At 44.1% G+C, this 25562-nt stretch overlaps 1 protein-coding gene across 14 annotated transcripts in view; it reads left to right on the forward strand.

Moving 5' to 3' along the window:
• The window catches only part of ctbp1 (C-terminal binding protein 1), a 335683-nt gene that overhangs the window by 289892 nt on the left and 20229 nt on the right, over positions 1-25562 (forward strand). For 13 of the 14 annotated variants that reach the window (XR_005942661.1, XM_041184852.1, XM_041184867.1 and 10 more), the window contains 3 exons: positions 17349-17493; positions 22356-22562; positions 25247-25461. Coding sequence is in view for 13 of the 14 variants with exons in the window: in XM_041184852.1 (XP_041040786.1) it covers positions 17349-17493; positions 22356-22562; positions 25247-25461 (567 nt within the window). In the remaining variant the exon portion in view is untranslated. Of the gene's footprint in view, positions 1-10263; positions 10368-17348; positions 17494-22355; positions 22563-25246; positions 25462-25562 lie in introns of all 14 variants that reach the window. The other variant, XM_041184915.1, reaches the window with a different exon arrangement.

A 25562-nucleotide genomic window follows, 5' to 3' on the forward strand; every position in this document is an offset into this window, starting at 1 on the left:
GGATAGGGCGGGGGGAATGGAACTGATTGGATTGCTGCATCAAGAGCATGGACTCCATGGGTCAAATGGCCTCCTGTGCCGTGATGATTGTGTGACTCTAAAGTTTCCTCCACGTTAATATTGGGAAAATTGAAGCCATTGACCTCAACCTCCCACCAGACACTTTGTTCGCTAGCCACTAATTCCATTACCCCTCTGCCCTGACCATTGTCTCAGTTTGAACCAGACTGTTAGCACTTGATATCTGAACTGAACTTCTGATGACACATCCCTCTCCATTATTAAGATTGCTTGCTTCCACTTCCTTAATATTATCATTTCTATCTCTACCTCAGCTTGTATGTTCCTGAAACTCTCCTCCACGCTTTTATTACCTCCAGGCTCAAGTTTCTAATGCTTTCCTGGCCGGTCTCTCATCCTCCACCCTCTGTAAATTTGAGTTCATCCAAAATATTGCTGTCCACATCCTGACTCTGAAGTTCCGTTCACTCATCACCTGTATGTCTCTGACTTGTGTTGGTTCCCAGACCACCAGTGCCATAATTTCAAAGTTCTCAAGCCCATGTCCAAGTTCCTCCAAAGCTGTGTCCCTCCCTACTTCTGTAACCACCTTCAACATTAAAATCCTCTTGCCCCTCTTCTCTCTCTCTCTCTCTCTCCCCCCCCGCCCTTCTTTCACCCTGCTTTTGGCATACAACCATCTCAGCCCTAAAGTTGTGAAAATATTCGCCCCAAAACCTCTGCACCTCTTTCTCCTTTAAAAGACTCCCTGAAACCTACCTTTGTGACCAAGGTTTACGTCACCATTCCTGATATCTCCTCCTTAGGCATAGTGTCAATCTTTGTCCAGATATAATCCTGTGTAGGAAAAGGAGGTATATGAATGCAAGCTGTTGTAAATTGAACCAAGGATGGTCAAAAGATTTCATAAGTTAAATTTAGTTCTCAAAAAACTTGGTTTACGATGCAAATTTGTTACGGAAGAGGATTTGCTTTCATGTTTTCTTTTACGTTGCTAAATCAAGATTTGTTATTTTCCTGTGTTTTAAACAACAGTATATTAATTTTACATGTGTGGCATCAATGTTGGTGAAATCAGTAACTGAGATCATTCACTTGGAAAACCTGTACTATTATGTTGTTACAAAGCTGAGTGCTGTTTCAGATAGACTTTGCATAATAAATGGGAAAATACAAGGTCAGGAAGTATAATCTGACCAGCCTTCCCTAATCTGAAAGGAATACTCTTCAATTAATAATACCATGTTTGTAGTGACTGTAGCGGAATTATAACAACAGTGGTGTAGCATTACAACAATATTGTTTTTGAATTGTCAAAGCAGCTATCTCGGTCACCTGTAATTAAACACTCGCTGCGTGACTTCTGCAGATTTTCCCCACAGACACCAATTGCCCTCATAGAAATGCAATGCAAGAAACTGTAAATTGAGTCTGAAATTTTTATTATTATGGGGAGGCGATGGTGTGTGGTATTGTTGCTGGACTAGTAATCCAGAGACCCAGGGTAATGCTCTGGGGACCCCGGGTCAAATCCCACCACGGCAGATGGTGGGATCTGAATTCAATAAAAACCTGGAATTAAAAGTCTAATGATGACCACGAAACCTTTGTCGATTGCCTAATGCCCTTTAGGGAAGGAAATTTGTCATCCTTACCTGGCCTGGCCTACATTTGACTCCGGACCCACAGCAAAGTCTTAAATGCCTTCTGAAATGGCCTAGCAAGCCGGACCACCCGGCATCGACAATGACCAATGGAAACAACGACGGCACTTTCAGCCCTGTCGATCCTGCAAAGTCCTCCTTACTAATATCTGGGGACTTCCATGTCCATCACCAAGTGTGGTTCGGTAGCACCACTACTGACAGCTGGCTGAGTCCTAAATGACATAGCTGCTAGACTGGGATTGTGGCAGGTGATGAGGGAACTAATAAGAGGGAAAAACATACTTGACCTCATCCTCACCAACTTGCCTGCCACAGATGCATCTTTCCGTGACAGTATTGGTAGATGTGGAGACAAAGTCCCGCCTTCACATTGAGGATATCCTCCATCGTGTTGTGTGGTGCTACTACCATGCTAAATGGCATAGATTTCGAACAGACCTAGCAACTCTTGACTGGGCACCCAGGAGGCATTGTGGGCCATCAGCAACAGTAGAATTGTACTTGAACACAATCTGTAACTTTATGGCCTGGTATATCCCCCACTCTACCATTACCATCTAGCCAGGGGATCAACCTTGTTTCAATGAAGAGTGCAGGAGGGTATGCCAGGAGCAGCACCAGGCATACCTAAAAATGAGGTGTCAACCTGGTGAAGCTATAATTAAGGACAACTTACTTGCCAAACAGCATAAGCTGCAAGTGATAGACAGAGCTAAGCGATCCCATAACCAATGGATCACCTCTAATCTCTGCACTCCTGTCACATCCAGTCGTGAGTGGTGGTGGACAACTAAACAACTCACTGGAGGAGGAGGCTCCACAAATATCCCCGTCCTCAATGATGGAGGAGTCCAGCACACCAGTGCAAAAGGTAAGGCATTTGCTACAATCTTGAGCCAGAAGTGCCATGTGGATGATCCATCTCGAACATCAGAGATGCCAGTCTTCAGACCATTCGATTCCTTCCACTTGATGTCAAGAACTGGTGAAGATACTGGATACTGTAAAGGCTAGAGGTCCTGGCAATATTCTGACAATAGTACTGAGGGCTTGTGCTCCAGAGCTTGCTGTGCCCCTAGCCAAGCTGTTCCAGCACAGCTACAACACTGGCATCCACCCAACTGTGTGGAAAATTGCCCAGGTAGGTCCTGTACACACAAAGCAGGCCAAATCCAACCTGGCCATTTACCGCGCCATTAGTCTACTCTCGATCATCAGAAAAGTAATGGAAGGGATCATCAACAGTGCTATCTAGCAGCACTTGCTTATCAATAACCTGTTCGCTGATGTCCAGTTTGGGTTCTGCTAGAGCCAGTCAGCTCCTGACCTCATTACAGCCTTGGTTCAAACATAGACAAAAGAGCTGAACGCCCGCGGTGAGGCGAGAGTGACTGTCCTTGACGTCAAGGCCGCATTTGACTGAGCGTGGCATCAAGGAGCCCTAGCACAACTGGAGTCGATGGGAATCGGGGAAAACTCTCCAATGGTTTGAGTCATACCTAGCACAAAGGAAGATGGTTGTAGCTGTTGGAGGTCAGTCATCTCAGCTCCAGGACATCACTGCAGGAGTTCCTCAGCCCAACCATCTTCAGCTGCTTCATCATTGACATTCCTTCCATCATAAGATCAGAAGTGGGGAAGTTCGCTGATGTTTGCACAATGTTCAGCACCATTCACAACTCCTCAGGTACTGAAGCAGTCCATGTTCAAATGCAGCAAGACCTGGAAAATATCCAGGCTTGGGCTGACAAGTGGCAAGTAACATTTGCACCACACCAGTGCCAGTCAATGACCATCTCCAACAAGGGAGAATCCAACCATCGCCCCTTGATGTTCAATGGCCTTATCATCACTGACTCCCCCACTATCAATATCCTGGAAGCTGCCATTGACCAGAAACTGAACCGGACTAGCCATATAAATATTGTGGCTACAAGAGCAGGTCAGAGGCTAGGAATCGTGCGACGAGTAACTCACCACCTGACTCCCCAAAGTCTGTCCACCATCTGAAAGGCACAAGTCAGGAGTGTGATGGAATACTCCCCACTTGGCTGAGTGAATGCAGCTCCCACAACATTCAAGAAGCTTGACAAAGTCCAGGACAAAGCAGTCTGCTTGATCGGCATCACATCCACAAACATTCACTCCCTCTACCACAGAGGCACAAAAGCAGCAGTGTGTACCATCTACAAGATGCACTATAGGAACTGACCAAGGCTCCTTAGACAGCACCTTCCAAACCCATGACCATTATTATCTAGAAGGACAAGGGCAGCAGATAGATGGGAACACCACCATCTAGAAGTTCCCCTCCAAGTCACTCACCATCCTGACTTGGAAATGTATCACCGTTCCTTCACTGTCACTGGGTCAAAATCTTGGAACTCCCTCCCTAAAAGCACTGTGGGTGTACCTACACCACATGGACTGCAGCAGTTCAAGAAGGCAGCTCACCACCACTTTCTCAAGGGCAACTGGGCATGGGCAATAAATGCTGACCCAGCCAGTGAAGCCCACATGCTATGAATGGATAAGGAAAACATTTTACTTTTTCTGCATTGTACACAGCAATGATACCCAATGGTTATGTTTACAGCTGAAATTATCATTCAGGCCCCACAAAATCATGTCACTGAGAGCTTCTGCATCTTCACATGAATTCTGTGCTATCAATATGATTAGAAAATCAGTTCCGTGAAAGCAAAAGCACATTTTAAATGATAGGTTGTGGGGTTTGATTATGTTACACTCATTTTACGAGTGTCCAACATGTTGGAACCGTGCAGATGCTCATCTCAAGCCTTCGTCATATTGGTTCAGGCACCATGTAGTGTATATAAATCACGGGTATAACACCTTAGCCAAATTGTTTTGTGACGGGCCAGAACTTGTGCCGTGTGCAGCAGTCAGTTTTCTCCGCCGTGTGTCAGCCAAACCAGGGATCACTGGAAGCTGCTGCTCAGAACGTAAGTTGCAAATTTCTTACCCTGCTGGTTCCACATTAAAACAGTTAATGCTCCCCTCACCCACCCCCCACCCCCAAAATGCAACCTCCCTACCTCATACCCACCCCCTCCTCAGTTATTAATTTATCTAATTTTTTGAAATTAAATTGAAGACATTGGGCGGAAGTTTCCGTGCCCGCTGGTGTCGGGCGTGGTGTGAACGGACAATATGGCGCGATTGGTTTCACGACGGCATGAAAGCAGATTGTGATCGTCTGCTCGGTCTGCCAATGGCAGGACTCGTTTCCTGCCATCAGGCTTCAGGAACCTCACCAACATATAACTCTAAGGCCAGCCTGCTGGTCTCATCCCCTCCTGTGGCTGAATCGTCCATCCACGTTTGTGGATAAACACACCGATGTGTTTCACAACAGCACACAAGCAACGTGCACCTCGTGGGGCTGCACTTCGCTCGAAACTTCAAGGTATGTTTGCCAACCTTGCTTCGGGCAGCATTCGCAGTCATCAGCGCCAGGCTTCGCAGACAGCACCATATCACCTTTTGGGGCAGGTGTCTACCTAACAGATCAGCCACATGTGGGTGTTTTTTCAATGGCTACAGGGTAAGATCTTGCTTGGGGAAGGGGGGACAAGTGGCCTCAGGCAAGGGAAGCTCAGGACGAGAGCTGTCCTTGGGGGTGGGGGAGAGAGGTGTGGTGTATCCCAGGGTGTGGTTTTGGGGAACACATGTTCATTTGTGCAAGTGGCCTCAAGATGGTGAGGGCTGAGGAAGCAATGTCTAGATGCTGTCTGGATGAGGCCAGATGGACATATGAGGGTCTGTGTGTGAGAGATTGAATGGCGATGTACCTTGAGCTGGCAGTGAGTGAGATGTTAGTGAATGTGTGATGGGCTTGAGTGTATGAGATTAGAGTGATAAGATGGTTGCCATACCCTGGCTGCACAGATGAGATCATTTATCCTCTATCTGCATTGGATGGCCTCTTCTGTGCACTGACCACCACCTGCCATGATGGATTGATGATGCCACTGCCCATCCTGTGGCCAGAGCGGGGGCAGAGGACATCATGCCGGTCCTCCTCGGCGTCCAAGTGCATTCCAGTGACGTGTCATTAAACCTGGGGGCTGCAGTCCTTTTGCCTTTCGTGGACATATTCCCTGCACTAGTAGCCTGGAAGCACTGAGATGTTTGTGCGCAGCTAGACTTTAAATATGGCCTAACGTGATGAAGTGGTGAGATGATGGCGTGGCGGGCGAATGAGAGCCCACCCGCCACGGAAACGGCATGTTTCACGGGAATGCATAAGTAATGCAGCGGTTTGGGACAATACAGTGTGAAAATCCTTCATTATGACTGGTAAAACCCCTTGCTACTGCACTTGGTACAAATCTGGGACGATTCCGCCCATTGTGTATTGCAACGGGCTGAGTTACAGAGTGCACTTGAACTGTTAACATTCACAATCCTTTTACTGAACTATAGTATCATTAAAGAGTACAAATTGTACAGTGCTGTAGCCTTTGTGAGTAGACAAATGTATGAAAAGACTCTACATTCAAAGTCAAATGCTTTTATTTTGCCTTTTGTTCACTCAGTGCTGGGGAGGGTTCTGTCCTTTGCAGATTAGTCTGGTAAATGTGAAGGACTACAATATGTACATCAATTTCTTTTTAAAAGAAAATAAAATGGACAATTCGGTTTTTAAATACTTTCCTGAGTTGACAGTAATATTTCAAAATTAATGCTTCATCCAGAGTTTGACTTAGAATGCAGCAGCTTACAAGATGCTGAGTAAAGAAATTTCAAGCAGTTTTTGACAAAAAGATTAACCAATGTAAAAGAACTATATAATGCTGTATCCATTGAGTTAATGACCCCATTGTGTGCAAGGAAGGAGCGCAGTAGTAGGGGAACCCACCAAGACCAGAGAAGTGGAGATTATGCCAAATTCAATGGCAGGAGTTATTATAATTCTCTTCAGTTTCTAGCCCAGCAGCCAGCCAAATTGATGGGCAAGAAAACAAGTGGCAAGAGGCCACAGACATGAACCCTTGAGGGAAATTCCCAGTAATGTAGCGAGAGAAGGAATCAGAGATTGGGGCTTGGTTGGAGAGAGATCATTGCAGGAGGGAGAGAATGGTAGGTGGGGGCAGAGGGGGTTGTGGCGATTGGGGCTTAGGAGGCCATTATAGAAGGGAATGGGAGTGAAAGGTTGGGCTGCAGGAAAGTGGGAGAGGTCACGTTCACGATGGGGAGGAAAGAGACTGTGATCACGGGGTGGGGGGGTGGTGTGGTGGTGGTGTTGGTTACATCTCGGTAGGTTTGTTGAAGTCTTCATAGTCTTTAGCGGGTTAACTGTAAGTCTTTAACTAGTAGAATTATTTACAGATATACAGTAAAGGGTACAAGCCAGATGCTGTCTCCATGCTTAGGTCTGCACACAGCTCTGTTCAACACCACATTGACCATGAGTTTGGGCCATATGCTCTCTTATATCACTGTGTGGATGGTACTATACTCAGTCCCACATTAATCTTATATGTGCTGCACCCTTATTCTACAGTGGGGGAACCAAAAGCTTCCTTGAGGGCTTGGGGAGAGCACTCCTGCTCCTCTTCTTCCACAAGGAGTACAGTACAAGGCTCTTATCACCTTGAGCCTACAGTTCCTGACTCCTGAGCCCTTGGAAGTTCTTAAAGCAACCATTAAATTTAAATCGGCCTCCCATCTGCACTGCACATGCCTGATTTAACTATGTTAATGAAGTATCCCATCCCACTGTTGGAGCACTTTATATGCTGAAAAAACCACTATCATAACAATGGTGGCAAGTGTGTGTGCAGCAGATTAGGGGCACATACCCTACCTGTCGTGAGGGGATTAATATCGAGACCAATGCTTTTGATAGTTATGTAACACTCTGTATGACAGCAAAAAGGGTGAGAGTATATTAAGGGATTGATATCTCAGTTTTTGCATCACTGATGCTTGCTACTAATACTTATTTTGATTATGATTTTGTTAAAAGCAGATAAAATTGGTACAATCTGGCTTCCTCCTAATTGAATTTTAATTAAGCGGCAAGCTATTTGATATATAAAAGTGTTTAACTATTTCTGATCACTTGGGGATTTTTTTTTCGAGTATTACATTTAACATGAGCTATGGGTTTACATTCTAAAACAAATGGCAACTGTTTAAAGGATCTTGAAATGATCGATATGCTTTGCACAGGGGAAAGCTAGTGTGGCTTGGAAATTGTGAGGCTGGAGTTTGGCTGGAGACCAAGTGGCTTATTTGGAGCATGCTATATATACATGGTGCATATAATGGTGTTCTTGATTGATCGGTGAGAAGAATTGCCAATGTCAAGCTGCCATTACTTGTCACCCATTCTGTCCTTTGGAGTATTTATCCGATTTAGAGAAACATTCAGAAAGGAATTGTGTGCTTCCAAGAATATTGCTGAGTAAGTTGTGATGAATTGAGGGAAAACTCCTCTCTCACTGTAGTCTAAATTCCTAAGATTTTTGATATTTCTTTGAGTTGGGTTTTTGGAAGTACTACTGTTGAGTCTCAGAAGGATGGACTTTCTGTTAGATTCCTGTCAGGGTTAACTTTGGTTAATTATGCTTTCTTTAAATAAAATTATTAATGAAATGTGAATGCCTGCTTTGGTTTGCCGAGAGACCACAGTGGAATTTTTAAAATTCATTTATTGCCCATCCTTAATTGTCCTTACTCAGAGGGCATTTAAGAGCCAACTACATTGCTATGAGTATGGAGTCAGATATAGGCCAGACCAGGTAAGGATGGCAGATTTCTTTCCCTAAAGGACATTAGTGAACCAGGTGGGTTTTTCTGACAATCGACAATGGTTTTTTGGTTATCATCAGATCTTTAATTTCATATTTTTATTGAATTCAAGTTTCCCCATCAGCCATGGTGGGATTCGGAACCGGCTCCCTGAGCATTACCCTAGCCCATTGACAATAGCACAATGCCACCACCTCCCTGGTATTATAATAGTGATGCCTATATGACCTCTTTAAGCACATAATATATGTGAGACCCACTTCTGCTCCCTCGACTCCATTCCTACTAAATTTGACTGCCCAACTTCCCTTCCCAGCCCCATGCTAACTGGCATTATAAATTGTTCCCTCTCCTCAGTAACTGTCCCTTTGCATTTCAAAACTGCATCATCTTTCCTTGCAAATCTCCTCCGTGATCATCTTTCCTGGAATTCTGTCTTTGAACCTCTCTAGTCATGTTTCCGTCACTGCCACAGCACAAACTGCCCTAAAAAAAAGCCATAAATGGGACTTTCTGTGACTGTTACCATGGTGTATTTTCTCCCCTCAGTTGATTGCCGATTCTCTGTCAATGCCTGCCCTCCGTTGCCTCATTGGGCCTGCCAGCAGCCTATTCTTACCAATCCAGGCTTAGCAAGGGCATCTCTAGTAAGGGCTTCTTTTCCTGTTCCCAACCTGTTACTGTGCTCCCCCAAGGATCTATCCTTAGCCAACTCAATTTCCTCATCTATGTATTGCTTCTTCATAACATCATTTGAAGAACACCCAGTTCTACTAGTCTGTTAGACTGCTTGCCTGGCATCCAGTGGTGGATCAGTAGCAGTGTCCTCCAGTTAAACACTGGGAAGACACAAGCCACAAAGCCTGTACCCTTTCCATTATTTCCATCCCCTCCCCTTTCCTCAGTCTGAGGTTCAACTTCACATCTTGCACAATCCCAAGTTAAGCTATTGACCCTATATTCTTTACATTACAAGTACTGCTTACTTCCAGTGATGTAGCATCACCCATCACCACCCCTGCTTCAATCCATTTACAATTGAAACCCTCATCGATACCTGATTCAATGCTGTCTTGCTGGATGCTTTGGAAACTTCAGCTGATTCGAAGTTCTGCTGCTTCAGTCCTACCTGATACAAGCCCAGCTCACCCATCGCTGCTATTCTTCGTGACACACATTGGCTCCTGGTTCCCACAATTTAAAATTCTGATCGTCATGTTTAAGTTGCTTCATTGGCCCTACCTCTCCCTATCTCCATAACTTCCTCCAGCCATAAAATCACCCAAGACTTTCCATTCCTCTTGTGCACCACCTGTACCCTTGATGATTATGTTTTCAGCTGTCTTGGTGCAACATTCTGCAATTCATTCTGGAAATCCCTGTGCCCCTTCACCTCTCTTGCCTCATTTAAAGGTGCTCCTTTGGGTTGACATCTATTTTTGTCTAATTACTGCTGTGTGAAATGCCTTGGGACGTTTTTCTATGTTAGACATGCTATAGAATTGTAAGTTCTTATTGAATGTTTAATGCTAAATACAATGGGTAAATCTTGATTTACAGCTTATATGCACACTCTAATGACTTCCTTCTCTTCCTTTGGTATTGTACTGGCAATTATGTCCCAATGTGAACTTTTTTCTGTTCTTAGCATTGTGGCGGCATTTGCAATATTTAGTTATCCTTTGTGGGCATGGGATGTACTTACAGTATTGGATCACTTTGACAAAATTGTTTGCATCATCTGGCTGACATTGGCTAGGCTGTGTTTAACTCCCATTCCATTTGCCTTAAGAATGAAGCAGCCGGTGTTCCCCTTCAGAAATACAGTTCTTGTACTGGTGCCGATAGTTCTCTGAGCAGTACGAGGATGATAACTCTCGAGCTGAACTGTGAAATGTAAGATGCTGTCCATTGTTATAGAGTATTTTCAAACAAATGACGCTGGCACTGAAACTGATGAAGCAGATATGTGGGAGGAGGAAAGGTTGTTATGGCAAGTACAATTAATTCCAGGCTTCTCAAAAAGGAAATTGAACAATTTAAAGGGGGATTTAGAAATTTAAATTTAACCAATCTTAACCCTGTGTGTAACTCATGAAAGAATCACAAATAATTATAGCATTCTCCTTTTCATCTAAGACAACTTATGCAGAATATGATTTCTGGCCTTGTATAAGCCTATGTAGGTAGGAAGGATTAATGCTCCCTCCCATCTCCTTTGGAACTACCCAGTTGTCTGTTACAAGGGCTTGTCAAACTTTTTTAATGAAAAGCTCTGCACATATAAAAACAATGCAGCCCTGTGTACTGTGGGTGACCTCTCTTTGGTACGTGGCATCCAATCCACATTATAAAAAGTGCTTGTGGAGGCAAGCACCAGTGCCCTTCATTGCTTGAAATATAAAGTGACAAGTAGCTTTTACTTAGTGGCTGGAAAAAATGATTCTGGTGTGTTCCTTCAAGAAAGCAGTGCATAAATACAACACCTAGAAGAACAAGGGTATTAAAAGCTTTTCAAAATTAGAAGAGGCGGTCATCCCAAGCCCAACCTCTGTCAACAGCTTAGTGTTTCATCAGTGACTAACTGGTAGTTGCAGTGTTGAAAGGATACTAATTCAAAATACTAGACTTGGGATCTCAAAATTTACCTTCATTTTAATGCCGTGGATCTGACTATATTATATGGTTCATTTATTTAGGCCATGAGTATTTCTGGAAAATTCTACATGATCCATACCACATTTTCATTGCAGAAGTCCTTGGAGGACTGCCCACTTTTTTTTCTTTGTGGCCATTCAGTTGCTTATGACATGGGAGTAGTCTGCTACATTACCATCACTATCACCACAACAAACTGATTGGGATGGCTTTAAGGTGACATTCCACCCTCCATTCCTTCCTTATGCAAGTATTCCTCTCCACTCACCTGACTCAAGACGCCACTCTTATCGTCTCCGTTCATATCAGTTCAATTGGCAGATGCCCCCTTTCCCTGTCAAAGCCCATCACCCCCAAATGTTATTGCACTCTGGGGCTCTCCATTTCGAGCTGGCACTATTTTTCTGTATTGCCTCCAATTTCACACAGCCATTGTCCTTCTCTCATTTTTCGGCCCCCACCCCCCCACCAACCTTCAAACCATGTACTGATGCCCTCCTCTTAATATGGCTCACAGCTCCTCCCATCTCAGCAACATTGCTGATTCTCATGTCCTGCTGCCACTGCTTGAAGTGATTGAATTCTTCGGCACTGACAGAAATTCACGGTTCTGTGAAAACTCCCCACCCCATTGAGCAGCACTTTCAGTCGCTTGGAACAACAAAGGATGGAAACCAGCAACAGTACTGAGCGATGAGGAGCTCTGGGTCATGCTTAAAGCTAGCTCTGGTGTTTCCTGTATTCAGGCCGAAACTCATAGACTTAGGCCGGTCATGTCTGTTCTTGAATTTTGTTACTGGGGAAATTTTATATGTCCGAGTTATTCTGTTTATCCTTATTGTTAAAAGCAGCACTAATAACGGAAGAGAAAACTGGAGAAATTGAGGTGGAGAAGTTGGGCCAAGATTTTACATTGTTCGGGCGGGTTCAGCAGGAGCGGGCGGGGGCAGTCACAGAGCCGACTGCTGCCTGCGATTGGCTCTGCACTGCAATTTCACGTGGGTGGGCCAAGTAAGGCCCGTCCAGCGTGGAACGCGAGGGTTACCTATGCGGGCAGGGGGAGGGAAGAGAGAGTCAGGTCCAGCACTCTTTTGCGAAGAGAGGTGCCCCAGAAAGATTGAAGCGCTTTTAAAAAAAAATTTTTAGAGACATTAAAAATTTAACGAAACATGTCCCCTCATGAGGCTGTGTCACCTGAGCTGGGATGTGTTTTTACTGTCATAAGAAAGTTTTTAGTTAATTTGTAATAGCTTTAGGAAACCTCATCCTGCTCGCGGATGAAGTTTCCTAAAAAATGTAAAGGCCGCTTGGCCTTTTCGACTGCCCGCCAATCATTAGGTTGGATGGCAGCATAAATTTGAAGTTAATTAGTTCATTAATGGCCTTAAAAGGCTTTTCAATTATCAGCGGGCACGCAGCTGACTCCGGCATGTGCCCGCCGAACGAAATATCTTGAGTGCAATGACATCGGGACGCATGCCCGACGTCATCGCGCGTCATATTACGTTCCGGCTTGTCAGGCGCACGCCAAATGTAAAATTCTGCCCTTAGTGTTTTTTCTTTTTTTTGTCATGTGTGGTACCAGATCTATGGTACAATATTCCAAGTATACTCATGTAAAAGTGGACTTTTGAGACCGTTTTTTAGGCCCAAAGTCATGCTGGCAACTTTTACATGGGTAACATTTTCAAGGGGTTGACATGTGTGCTTGATTTGAACCCAAGTGAAATTCAAAAAAGACCATCGCAATAGAATAAAGTAAAAACCAACAACATTAAGTAATTAATAACCATGACACAGTTTGTCATTCATTATCTGATCACTTTAATAATTTGAATAAATAAAAACAAAACTTAAAAGTATAGATGTCTTAACCATTTATTTACCAGTATTAATTTTCATTAGTATTTATGCATTTACAATTAAATTGAATCATTAACATCTCCAAGATTACACTTTGGTTCTGAAATTGGTGTTTGATTCTCTGAAAAACTATGGTCAACTTTTACACAAGGTATATGCAAAAATTACAGTTTTTTAGGCCAAAATTATGGGGTCGACTTTGACTTGTGATTGACTTTCTTAGAACTCATGAATTTCTGCTTGTAAATGGTAACTGGTATTGATGGTTGGAAGCGCAGAAATGCCAGGCTTCAGTCTAACAGTTCCCCAAAACGTGTCAGGGTCAGACTTATAATCATTTTCGTTCTTTTAAAGGCAAGCTTCCAATTTGTCCACAAGTTCTGTTCAATTCATAAACTGTCAAGGAACTTGTTGCACTTGCATTTAATGAAGCATTTATTAAAGAGTTTCAGTTCATGAATTGCATGAAAAGAACGACAGATGGTTTATCACTAGGTTACCCATTGCTGCATTTATTGGTTCCAGAGAAATGGTGCTTTGCTTATCGTGCCTAGTGCAAGTTGCAAACCTCTTACCCAGGATAGAGCTCCAATTGTTGGAGCCCACACACAAGCTGTGAGCCCCCCTTCTCAATGGTTAAAATTTAATTGTTTAAAGAAAGGGAGTGTCCATTTGTTTTGAACATTTGGTAACTATTCTAGTTAAAATTAACAAGTGTCCAGGAGCTACAAGTATTTTTATACTAGTTTTGACACCACATAAGGTTGGATTGATAACTGGCAAGTAACAGTATCATGACCATGTAAAAGGTATTTCCTTAAAGTGGTCTGTGAACTAAGAATTTGTGTGTGTATATACATACGAACATATGTACATACAACATATGAATTAGGAGCAGGAGTAGGCCACTCGGCTCCTCAAGCCTGCTCTGCGTTTCAGTAAGGTCATGTCTGCTCTGAATGTTACCTCAACCCCACGTTCCTGCCTACCCCCAATAACCTCTCACCCCCTTGTTAGTCAAGAATCTATCTAGCTCTGCCTTAGAAATATTCAAAGACTCTACTTCCACCGCCTTTTGAGGAAGAGTTCCAAAGAATCTCAACCCTTTGAGAAATAAATTCTCCTCATCTCTGTCTTAAATGAGCAACCCCTTAGTTTTAAACTGTGACTTCTAGTTCTAGATTCTCCCACAAGAGGAAACATCCTCTCCACATCCACCCTGACAAGACCCCTCAGGATCTTAAAGGTTTCGATCGCCTCTTACTCTTGTAAACTTCAGTGGATACAAGCCTAACCTGTCCAGCCTTTCCTCATTAGACAATCCGCCCATTCAATGTATTAGTTTAGTAAACTTTCTCTGAACTGCTTTTAACGCATTTCTTTAAATAAAGAGACCAGTACTCCAGATGTGGTCTCACCAATGCCCTGTATAATTGAAGCATAACCTCACTACTTTTGTAATCAATTCCTTTCACAATAAAGGATTACATTCTATTAGCTTTCCTAATTACTTGCTGTACCTACATGCTAACTTTTGTGATTCATGCGCTAGGGCACCCAGATCCCTCTGAATTTCAGAGCTCTGCAATCTCTCACCATTTTGATAATAAACTTTTTTTTTTAATTTTTGCTGCCAAAATGAATGATTTCACATTTGTCCACATTGTACCCCATTTGCCAGATCTTTGTGTACTCACTTAACCTATCCATGTCACCCTCCTACCTATCTTTATGTCATCAGCAAATTTAGCAACCATTCTTTCAGTCCCTTCATCCAAGTCATTTGCCCCAGCACTGATCCCTGTGGCACACCACTCATCACATCCTGCCAACCAGAAAAAGACCCATTTATGTCAACTCTCTGCTAGCTAGCCAATCTTCAATCCATGCCAATATGTTAACCCCTACACCATGAGCTTTTATTTTCTGCAATAACCTTTGATATCACACTTCATCAAATGCCTTCTGGAAATCTAGGTACAGTACATCCACTGGTTCCCCTTTATCCACAGCACATGTGACTCCTTCAAGGAGCTCCAAGGCAATCAGACAGAGTCAACATGATTTTTTTCTAAGTCCTGCTATAATATCTTTTTAAGTTGAGTGGTTCAATTTAAATTAACCCAGCAGACAAGCTTCTGTCTTAAACAAGATAAAGGTTAGTTTATTACAAAAACTGCTGCTGAAAGTTACTTGGGTAAAAGTAATAAAGTTATTAACTAAAATACAGATACAAAGATTAAAATGCAGATAAATGAGAAAGATACTTAAAGATGAGATTTCAAATCAGTCTCTATGAGGTATCATTGTGGGCCCGTTGCTTGAATCCCTTCTTTCCGAAGTGAAGGGATTGACACTTGACGTTCAGTTTAGCAGCTGCAATGGCTTCTGCAGTCGGCTATTCTTTTCAGACAGACTCAGCAGATCCAAAGGTTTTTGGAAGAGAGAGAGAAGGTTTCCCATTCCCCACTAATTCTGTGGTTATGGCACTTGTAGATTGCCTGGACTCTTTCAGCAGAACAGCAGTTGATTTCTTAATACCTCCGCTTTGTCCTCCATTGGCCAAAAGCCCTCTCTGATGTTGTTTCTCAGAGTTCTTCCTTGGGTTGTCCACACAAAATGGCTGTTTTCAACAGACTTTATACAACTCCAAAACTTAAAACTTAAACTTGGCTGCTATGTTAATTTCAATGAAGTACTGTTCCACCACACAAAGAAGTTAGTTATGTTGAGGTCCTTTAAAGTCCCTTCCTGTCTCCTGTTCCTTCAGGTTGTTCACATATTTTAGAATTCAGTGGACATCCCTGGAGGAGACTTTTCCTTTTTGATGACTCTTGGTAGCTAGCTCTAGTGATATGAGTCTGACCAGGTCTGAATAAACACTGGACAGTGCCATGTTGTCTGTCCATACTTACACTTTGAAAAAGGCTTTTTAAATCAATGTAAAAGTTTGAAAACAGGAATGTGCCTTTAAACAGTTTCCCTTAAAACCTGTAATATCATAATTACACATTCGTGACAAACAGTCACACCACGCAAGTGCCAGGCAATGATCATTTCCAACACCTCGCCTTGATGTTCAATGCTGAATCCCATGACATCAACATCCTGGGTGTTACCATTGACCAGAATCTGAACTGGATTATCATATAATTACTGTGGCTACGAGAGCAGGTCAGAGGCTGGAAATTCTGTGGAAAGTAACCCATCTCGTGTCTCTCCAAAGCCTGTCCACCATCTACAAAGAACAAGTCAGGAGTACAATGGAATACTCTCCACTTGCCTGGATGACTGCTGCTCCAACAATACTTGGGAAGCTCCACACTATGGCAGCCAGCTTAATTGGCACCTCGCTTAATTGGCACCCCGTCATTCGTGTCCTCCATCACTGGTGCACAGTGCCAGCAGTGTGTACCATCTACGAGATGCACTGCAGCAACTCATCGAGGCTCCTTTGACAGAACCTTCCAAACCCGTGACCTCTACCACCTAGAAGAACAAGGGCAACAGATGCTTGGGTACACCATCATCTGCAATTTCCCCTCTAAGTCCACGCCATCCTGACTTGGAACTATATTGCCGTTCCTTCACTGTTACTAGGTCAAAATTCTGGAACTCCCTCCCTAACAGCACTGGGTGTACCTACACCGCATGGACTTTTTTTTTATTCATTCATGGGGTGTGGGGGTCGCTGGCTAGGCCAGCATTTATTGCCCATCCCTAACTGCCTTCGTTCAGAGGGCACTTTTAAGAGTCAACCTGTCATTGCTGTGGGTCTGGAGTCACATGTAGGCCAGACTAAGTAAGGACAGCAGATTTCCTTCCCTAAAGGACATTAGTGAACCAGGTGGCTTTTTACAACAATCGGCAAGGTTTCATGGTCATCATTAGACTTTTGATTCCAAGTATTTTATTGAATTCAAATTCCATCTGTCATGGTGGGATTTGAACCCGGGTCCCCCGAGTATTACCCTGGGTCTTTGGAATAGACTGCAGCAGTTCAAGAAGGCAGCTCACCACCGCCACCTCAAGGGCAGTTAAGGCAGGACAATAAAAGTTGGCCTTGCCGAGGACACACTAATCCCACAAATGAATAAAGAAAAGACAAGTGATGTGAGACTACCTGCTGCACAGTGTCCCACATCACTTCTCTTCCATTGTTGGTTTGGTCTCTGAATCTGGAGTTATACTGCAGCCATGTGTTGCTGTAAAACGGAAAACCACTTTGCCCAAGTGTTAAAGTTGCTGTACAAATGAACTCAAAAAGACCTTGTTGTAACTGTATGCCTCTAACCTACATCAAATCTTTTCGTACAATGGAAACGTTTTGTTATAATGTTTTCCTTCTTTCCCCAGGTACTAAATGAAGCCGTGGGTGCATTGATGTATCACACAATCACTTTAACAAGAGAAGATCTGGAGAAATTCAAAGCACTTCGAATAATTGTCAGAATTGGCAGTGGTTTTGATAACATTGACATAAAGTCAGCTGGCGATTTAGGTACGACGAACAGCAGTATCGATCAAGCTTATCATCCTTACAGTGGATGTAATCTAAGGGAGATGTAATTTTGGGATTGAATGTAAATTCGAAAATCATTGAGTTCTTCCTGTAATTTGCTCAAGATCTCGAGTGCTATCAGGACCATCAGCCTGATCCTTTTTGAGAGCCCTTGTTTTAGCCAAGATTATATTTGCATTTAATTTGGCCGCTTTAATTTGATTGGTTATCGGCAGAATGATATATTCCTGATGTATTGTTCCCTATTAAAGACTGAAGCAAAATAGCCATGTAAACCTTTGCCATATCTTGGGAGTCCACCTGTCTCTGTCCTAAAGGATCCTTCCAAGCTCAATACCGTCCTCAATGGCCCCCAGACTCCCTAACATTGTTGTAAGAGGTATCGCTGTTGTTATCGCAGAGGTCTACAATGTTCTTCAATGTCATTTCAGCTGCTCTGACAGCAGCTTGTTGCCTTTAGGTGTTGTGGACATCGATCCCTGTTCTCGTGGAAACTGTTTTTTAAGTCTATAAAGGTATGTTATGAAGAAATATGGCCGTGTGCAGTGATGAGGAAGGCAGTACAACATGCAAAGTACTGCATGCTGGAAATCTGAAATAAAAGCAGAAAATGGGCGAAATACTCAGCAGGTCAAGCAGCAGCTGAGGAGAGAGAATCGGAGCTAATGGCTGGAATTTTCCCGCACCCCCCCCTCGCCAAGTTTCCCCCACAGTGAGGCCGGCGAGCCACTCACCTCGATGGGATCGGAAGATCCCGCTGGCGTGAGGGGCTGGAAAATTCTGGCCAATGTTTCCTCTCGATGACCTTGCTGTTGATGGAACTTTTCTGATGAAATGTCATGGACCTGAAATATTGAGCGGAATTTCATCAAGTTAGTTCCTTCCGAAATGGCGGCACCATTAATGGGCCAGGTGGGATGAGCCACAGCATTAGCATCACACTTCTCTGACCCAATTAGGGAAGGCAGGTGGGATGACACACTTGATCTGCGAAAGGAAGGATTTCTAATTTAAGGGACTCTCCACGTGGATATTTGAGGCTGCAGAAACTATGGAAAGGAGAGGAGACCTAAGAGATCTTGCTGCGGGATCTGAGGGGCTGCAGTGAGATTATATTTCCTAGGATGGGAGGAAGAGGCTAACCCCTCCAACCAAGCAGGTGTAGATGGAAGTGTCCAAGGAAGTGAGCAGCTGAATGGTGAACCAAAACAAAAACAGAATTACCTGGAAAAACTCAGCAGGTCTGGCAGCATTGGCGGAGAAGAAAAGAGTTGACGTTTCGAGTCCTCATGACCCTTCGACAGAACTGGTGAATGGTGATCCGTCCAACCCGGAGACAGTGCACTAAGGACTTCTGGAGGGTGGGAAAGATGTGTGGCATTACACTTCTAGATGCCAACCACCACACTCTGACTTGTCCAGCATTCTCCTGCACAGCACGCCTCAGAACAACACACTTTATAGCTTCATTCATTCTTCACTTTCTCCAGGCACCTCACATTTCCATCTAAGCAGCCAACACTCATCTTCCAACTCGCTCCCTCTCAGTCACCCGCCACGAATATTCTCCTTTCTGCCACCCACACAAGTTGCTAACACTCGTAACCCACTGCTTTCTCTCCTTGCAGGAGGAGGTCACCCAGCCTTGTGGCCTTTCAGTGAGAGGTGCCTTGATGGCCACTGGCAAGTTCCCCACCGAGCACACATCATCCTGACTTGGAGCTATGTCTCTGTTCCTTCACTGTCGCTGGGTCAAAAAACCTGGAATTCCCTTCTGGAACAGCACTGTGGGTGGGGGGGTGGTGGGGGAGAGCCCAAAAAGTAACCATGTTCAGGCCACGGGTGGAATGCAGTAGGGTGTGTTTCCATCCTCAGCTTCCTTTTAACATTGGGCATCAACCCCTGCCCTGTCCAGATCCCAGGTCCTCCCTGCCCCACCCAGCCTCTCCGTCAACATTACTACCATCACCCACCCCGACCGACCCCCCACCCCACCTGCCCATCTCTCTGGGCCTCACCTCCCCTCCCTACCCTGTGACCCCCAAAACTTACCTGTCCTGGACTCCCAGGACTTGGGCTGTGGGGACTGCTTGTAGTCCCAGTCCTGCCCACTGCAGCTTCCGGTGCAGGGACAAGGAGGCTGTCAGCCAATCAGATTGGCCGGCAGCTCTCTGAGTAGGACTTCCCCCTGAGTGAAGTGGTGATTGTGGTGGGTGGGGGATGTCCTGCCTTCAGCCAGTTAACACTTGTTGGAGCGTTAAATGGCTGCAGAGCAGGCAGCAACAGCAGGGATGTGTTCTCCGCCGACTCCTCGGATGGAGGGAAGGCAAACCCCACCATCCCAAAAACCCTGGCCCTGAGATAGTGGCTCTCACATGTTGCCTGTAGTGGACCATGTGTTGGAGTCTCGTCTCTTCGGAGCTGGAGTTGTGAGTAAATCTCCTCTGTCATGTAGAACAGCATGTAGTTGAGGCTGCTGCTGCTCCTCTTACTCTTCATCAGAGGTGGAAGGTGAAACTGCATAAACTGCCCTTATGTCATGAAGGCTGCCAGCATGGAAGAGCAGCTGACGGTGAGTGAAGTACTAGATGGGTGAAGTGTTTTCCAAGAAATTGGCAATCAACTGTCATTCAATGAAGCATCCTCTCTGAGAAGGAGTGCTATGAGCAATAGCTTCAGGAAATGGGTCTGCCAGCTGTTTAAAGCCAGAATCCTTGGTAAAACAGAGCTTAATGACCTATTTGGATATTTAAATGTGTTACACAACAGCTGCTAGGAAGGTTCCCTGCACGCATTCGAACCTGCCCGGGTGAAGCCCAGAAGAGGGCAGAATGATGTCGGAATCCTGACAACTTCACTTTTAGGGGATTTAAGTCCCCGCACAGACCCAAATCAGTCTCCCCCATGTTTGTGAAAATTCCCCCAATAACACTCTTTCCTTCTCATAAGAACATAGGAGCAGGATTAGGACATTCGGCCCTTTGAGCATGCTCCGTCATTCGATAAGATCATGGCCAATCTGGTTGCGGTCTTAACTCCACTTTCCTGTCTGACTACCTTATCTATCAAAAATGTATCCAAGTCAACCTTGAACAAATTCAATGACCCAGCACCCACTGCTCTCTGGGGAAGAGAATTCCTCAGACTAACAACCCTCTGAGACAAAGAAATTCTCTTCATCTCTGTCTTAAAAGAGATACCTCATTCTTAAACTATGTCCCCTAGTTCTAGTCTTCTCCCCAAGAGGAAACATCCTCCCAGTATCTACTCTGTTAGATTCCCTCAGTATCTTATGTTTCAATAAGATCACCTCTCATTCTTCTAAACTCCAATGGGTAAAGGCCCAAACTGTTCAACCTTTCTTCATAGGATAAGCCCTGCATCCCAGGAGTGAGCTGAGTGAACCTTCTCTGAACTGCTTCTAACCCATTTATATCCTCCTTTCAAATAAGGAGTCCAAAACTATACGCAGTATTCCAGATGTGGTCACACCAAGGCCCTTAACTGCAGTAAAACTTCCCTACTTTTAGATTCTATTCCTCTTGCAATAAATGGCAATGTTCCATTTTCCTTCCTAATCACTTGCTATACCTCCACACTAGCAACTTGCGATTCTTTTACCCCGACACCCAGATCCCCCTTTACCACCAAGTTCTGCAATCTTTCTCCATTTAAATAGTATACTGCTTTTCTATTCTTCCTGCCAAAGTGGCCAGGTTCATATTTTCCCACATTACACTCCATCTGCCAAACTTTTGCCCACTCACTTAACCTATCTATATCCCTTTGTAGGCTCTTCACCATACATTCTGTCTCCTCATCCAACTTATTGATATAGATTGTAAATAGTCAAGACCCGAGTATTGAGCCTTGTGACATTCCACTAGCCAACCTGAATATGATTCATTTACCTCTCTGCTTCCTGTTAGCTAACTAATTCTTTATCCATGCTAATATGTTATCCCCTGTACCATGAACCGTTTTGTGTAGCAACCTTTGATATCAAATTCTTTTTTGGAAATCCAAGTACACCACATCTACAGGTTCTTCTTTGTTCATGTTGCTTCCTCAAAGAACTCTTAACAAGTTAGTTAAACACAATTTCCCTTTCACAAAACCATGTCGACTCTGCCTGACTCCATTATTATTTTCTAAGTATCCTGCTACAACCACCTTAATGATTCTAGCAATTTCCCTATGACAGATGTTAGACTAACTGGCCTATAACTTCCTGCTTTTTGTCTCCCTCTTTTCTTGAATAAAGGTGTTACATTTGCTTTTTTCCAATCCACTGGGACCTTTCCAGAATCTAGGGATTTTGGAAGATTATAACCAACGCCTCTATTATCTCTGCAGCCACTTCTTTTAAGACCCTAGGATACAGGCTGTGTGGTCTTGGGACTTGTCAGCCTTTAGACCTAATAGTTTTCCCAGCACCTTTTCCCTGATGATGGTGATTGTTTTAAGTTCCTCCCTTTCACCTCTTGATTTTTGAGTACCTTTGGGAAGCTTTCTAAGTCTTCCACAGTGAAGACAGACACAAAATACCTGTTCAACACTTTTGCCACTTCTTGTTTTCCATTATTAATTCCTCAGAAACACTCTCTAGAGGACCAGCACTCTCCTCAGATGCTGCCCGATTTGCTGAGTATTTCTAGTATTTTCTATTTGTATTAAGGCAAGGATATTTCATGGTTTTAGCAAAGAAGTCAATAGCGGATTATTTAGAGTTATTTATTTATGACAGTGTTGTCCATCTTGTATGTAAACTGCAATTAATTTATAAGGCATTTGGCTTGATTTTTGTGAATTGACTTTAGAATTGTGTGTGCTGATTTTAGGTATAGCAGTATGTAATGTCCCAGCAGCCTCTGTAGAGGAGACAGCAGACTCTACAATGTGTCATATTTTGAACCTGTATAGACGGACCACCTGGCTCCACCAAGCTTTGCGGGAAGGCACGAGAGTTCAGAGCGTTGAACAGATACGGGACATAGCTTCAGGAGCTGCCAGGATTCGAGGGGAGACACTTGGTATCATTGGCCTAGGTGAGACAGTTTTTGAAGTGAGACAGAAAATGGATCCTAGTGTATGTTGGTGTGCAAAACTGAAGTAGTTTTTTGCCTTGTTGTGATTTAATGGCTGATCTTTCAAATCAAGTCACAATACATAGGCCTATTAAAAATTATAACATGGAAACAGACTCCTCAGCCCAACCAGTTTGATTTGATTATCATTTTTCACATGAGCAGTCGAGTAAGCTGTATTTTTTTAAAGAAAACTGCAACTTAGATCCCTGTTACAAGCTTATTTTAATAGAATGGGCTGGATTTTCCTCCAGTATCCCAGCAGAAAATCGATCAGGAAGTCCCAGTATTCCTGCCAGATTGCCACCTTATTGCTAGGTTCCTCTTCCCCAAATAGAAATGTTTGATGTCCGTGTCCCTCCCTGCGACTTTTTTTTTGTTCATGAGATGTCAGCATTGCTGGCTAGGCCAGCCTTTATTGCCCATTCCTAATTACCCTCATTCAGAGGGCATTTAAGAATTGACTACATTACTGTTGGACTGGAGTCTCATATAGGCCAGACTAGGTAAGGACAGCAGATTTCCATCCCTAAAGGACATTAGTGAACCAGATGGGTTTTTGTGACAATCGGCAATGGATTCATGGTCATCAGACTTTTAATTAGTACTGAAGACTTGTGCTCCAGGACTTGATGTGCCACTAGCCAAGCTGTTCCAGGACAGCTACAACACTGGCATCTACCCAGCTATGTGAAAGATTGCCCAGCTGTGTCCTGTACACACAAAGCAGCACAAATCCAACCCGGCAATTTACCGCCCCATCAAGCTACTCTTTGATCATCAGTAAAGTAATGGAAGGGATCATCAACAGTGCTATCAAGCGGCACTTGCTTAGCAATAACCTGTTCACTAACGCTCATTTTAGGTTCCGCCAGGGTCACTTAGCTTCTGACCTCATAACAGCCTTGGTTCAAACATGGACAAAAGAGCTGAACTCCCGAGGTGAGGTGAGAGTGACTGCCCTTGACAGCAAGGCTGCATTTGACTGAGTGTGGCATCAAGGAGCCCATTCCTTCACTGTCGCTGGGTCAAAATCCTGGAGCTCCCTTCCTAACAGCACTGTGGGTGTACCAACACCACATGGACTGCAGCGGTTCAAGAAGGCAGCTTACCACCACTTCTTGAGGGCAACTAGTGATGGGCAATAATCGCTGGCCCAGCCAGCGAAGCCCACATCCCGTGAATGAATTTTTTAAAATGGGAATCAGGCAGAAAACTCCTCCACTGGTTGGAGTTATACTAGCACAAAGGAAGATAGTTGTGGTTGTTGGAGGTCAGTCATCTCAGCTCCAGGACATCACTGCAGGAGTTCCTCAGGGCAGCATCCTAGGCCCAACCATCTTCAGCTGCTTCATCAATGACTTTCCTTCCATCATAAGGTCAGAAGGGGGGGATGTTCGTTGATGGTTGGGCTGACAAGTGGCAAGTAACATTCATGCCACACAAATGTCAGGCAATGACCATTTCCAACAAGAGAGAATCTAACCTTTGCCCTTTGATGTTCAGTGGTATTACCATCACAGAATCCCTCGCTATCAACATCCTGGGGGTTACCATTGACCAGAAACTGAACTGGATTAGCCGTAGAAATACTGTGGCTACAAGAGCATGTCAGAGGCTAGGAATCGTGCGACAAGTAACTCACCTCATGACTCCCCAAAGCGTGTCCACCATCCACTTGCCTGGACGATTGCAGCTCCCACAACAATCAAGAAGCTGGACACCATCTGGGACAAAGCAGCCCACTCGATTGGCACCACATCCACTCCCTCCACCGCCGACGCACAGTAGCAGCAGTGTGTACCATGTACAAGATGCACTGCAGGAACTCACCAAGGCTCCTTAGACAGTGCCTTCCGAACCCACAACCACTACAGGAAGGACAAGGGCAGCAGATAGATGGGAATACCACCACCTGGAGGTTCCCCTCCAAGTCACTCACCATCCTGACTTGGAAATATATCGCCATTCCTTCACTGTCGCTGGGTCAAAATCCTGGAGCTCCCTTCCTAACAGCACTGTGGGTGTACCTACACCACATGGACTGCAGCGGTTCAAGAAGGCAGCTTACCACCACTTCTTGAGGGCAACTAGTGATGGGCAATAATCGCTGGCACAGCCAGCGAAGCCCACATCCCGTGAATGAATTTTTTAAAATCCCAGATTTTTATTGGATTCAAATTTCACCGTCTCCCATGGTGGGATTTACTCTTGCGTCTCCAGAGCATTACCCTGGGTCTCTGGAATACCAGTCCAGTGACAATACCTCCATCTGCCTGATGAAAGGTAGTCGTAGGCCCTGAGTGTTGACAATAAGGCCTCAGTGTTCTTTTAATGGTTGTAGAGGCTCTAGTAAAGGCCTTTGCTTCTTCTCTTTTGGCCCCATGTTAAACATTTAAAATAGAATTCTTGTAATCTTCTTTAGGACTCTTCCACCCACTTTCAATCACCAACCCTCTCTTGGTGTTGCAGGACTTTTAACCTTCAATACCTTGAAAGGTATTGAAGTAATGGTCTCATCAAAAGGGTGAAATTACTAAATTTTTTATCCTAAAAAATTAAAGTTTTTTATTATGTTAGAAATCATAGCACTCTGGATAAGCAGCCATACTGACATCTAATGATTATTCTTTTTTGTCCTTTAGGGCGTGTTGGTCAAGCATTAGCATTGCGTGCAAAAGCATTTGGTTTTAATGTAATTTTCTATGACCCATACCTCTCAGATGGTATTGAACGTGCATTGGGTCTCCAGCGAGTAAACACTTTACAAGACCTCCTCTTTCACAGCGACTGTGTGTCCCTACATTGCAGCCTGAATGAACACAACCACCATCTTATCAACGATTTCACTATCAAGCAGGTACGTTTGTGGTTTTCCATTCATGTTGAATAATTAGAAACTCCTACTGTCACAGTGTGATCCCAGCAATCGTGGGACCAAATTAGTGAGGCATCTATCGA

This window comes from Carcharodon carcharias, chromosome 1 (assembly GCF_017639515.1).
Source record: "Carcharodon carcharias isolate sCarCar2 chromosome 1, sCarCar2.pri, whole genome shotgun sequence".
NCBI lineage: Eukaryota > Metazoa > Chordata > Chondrichthyes > Lamniformes > Lamnidae > Carcharodon > Carcharodon carcharias.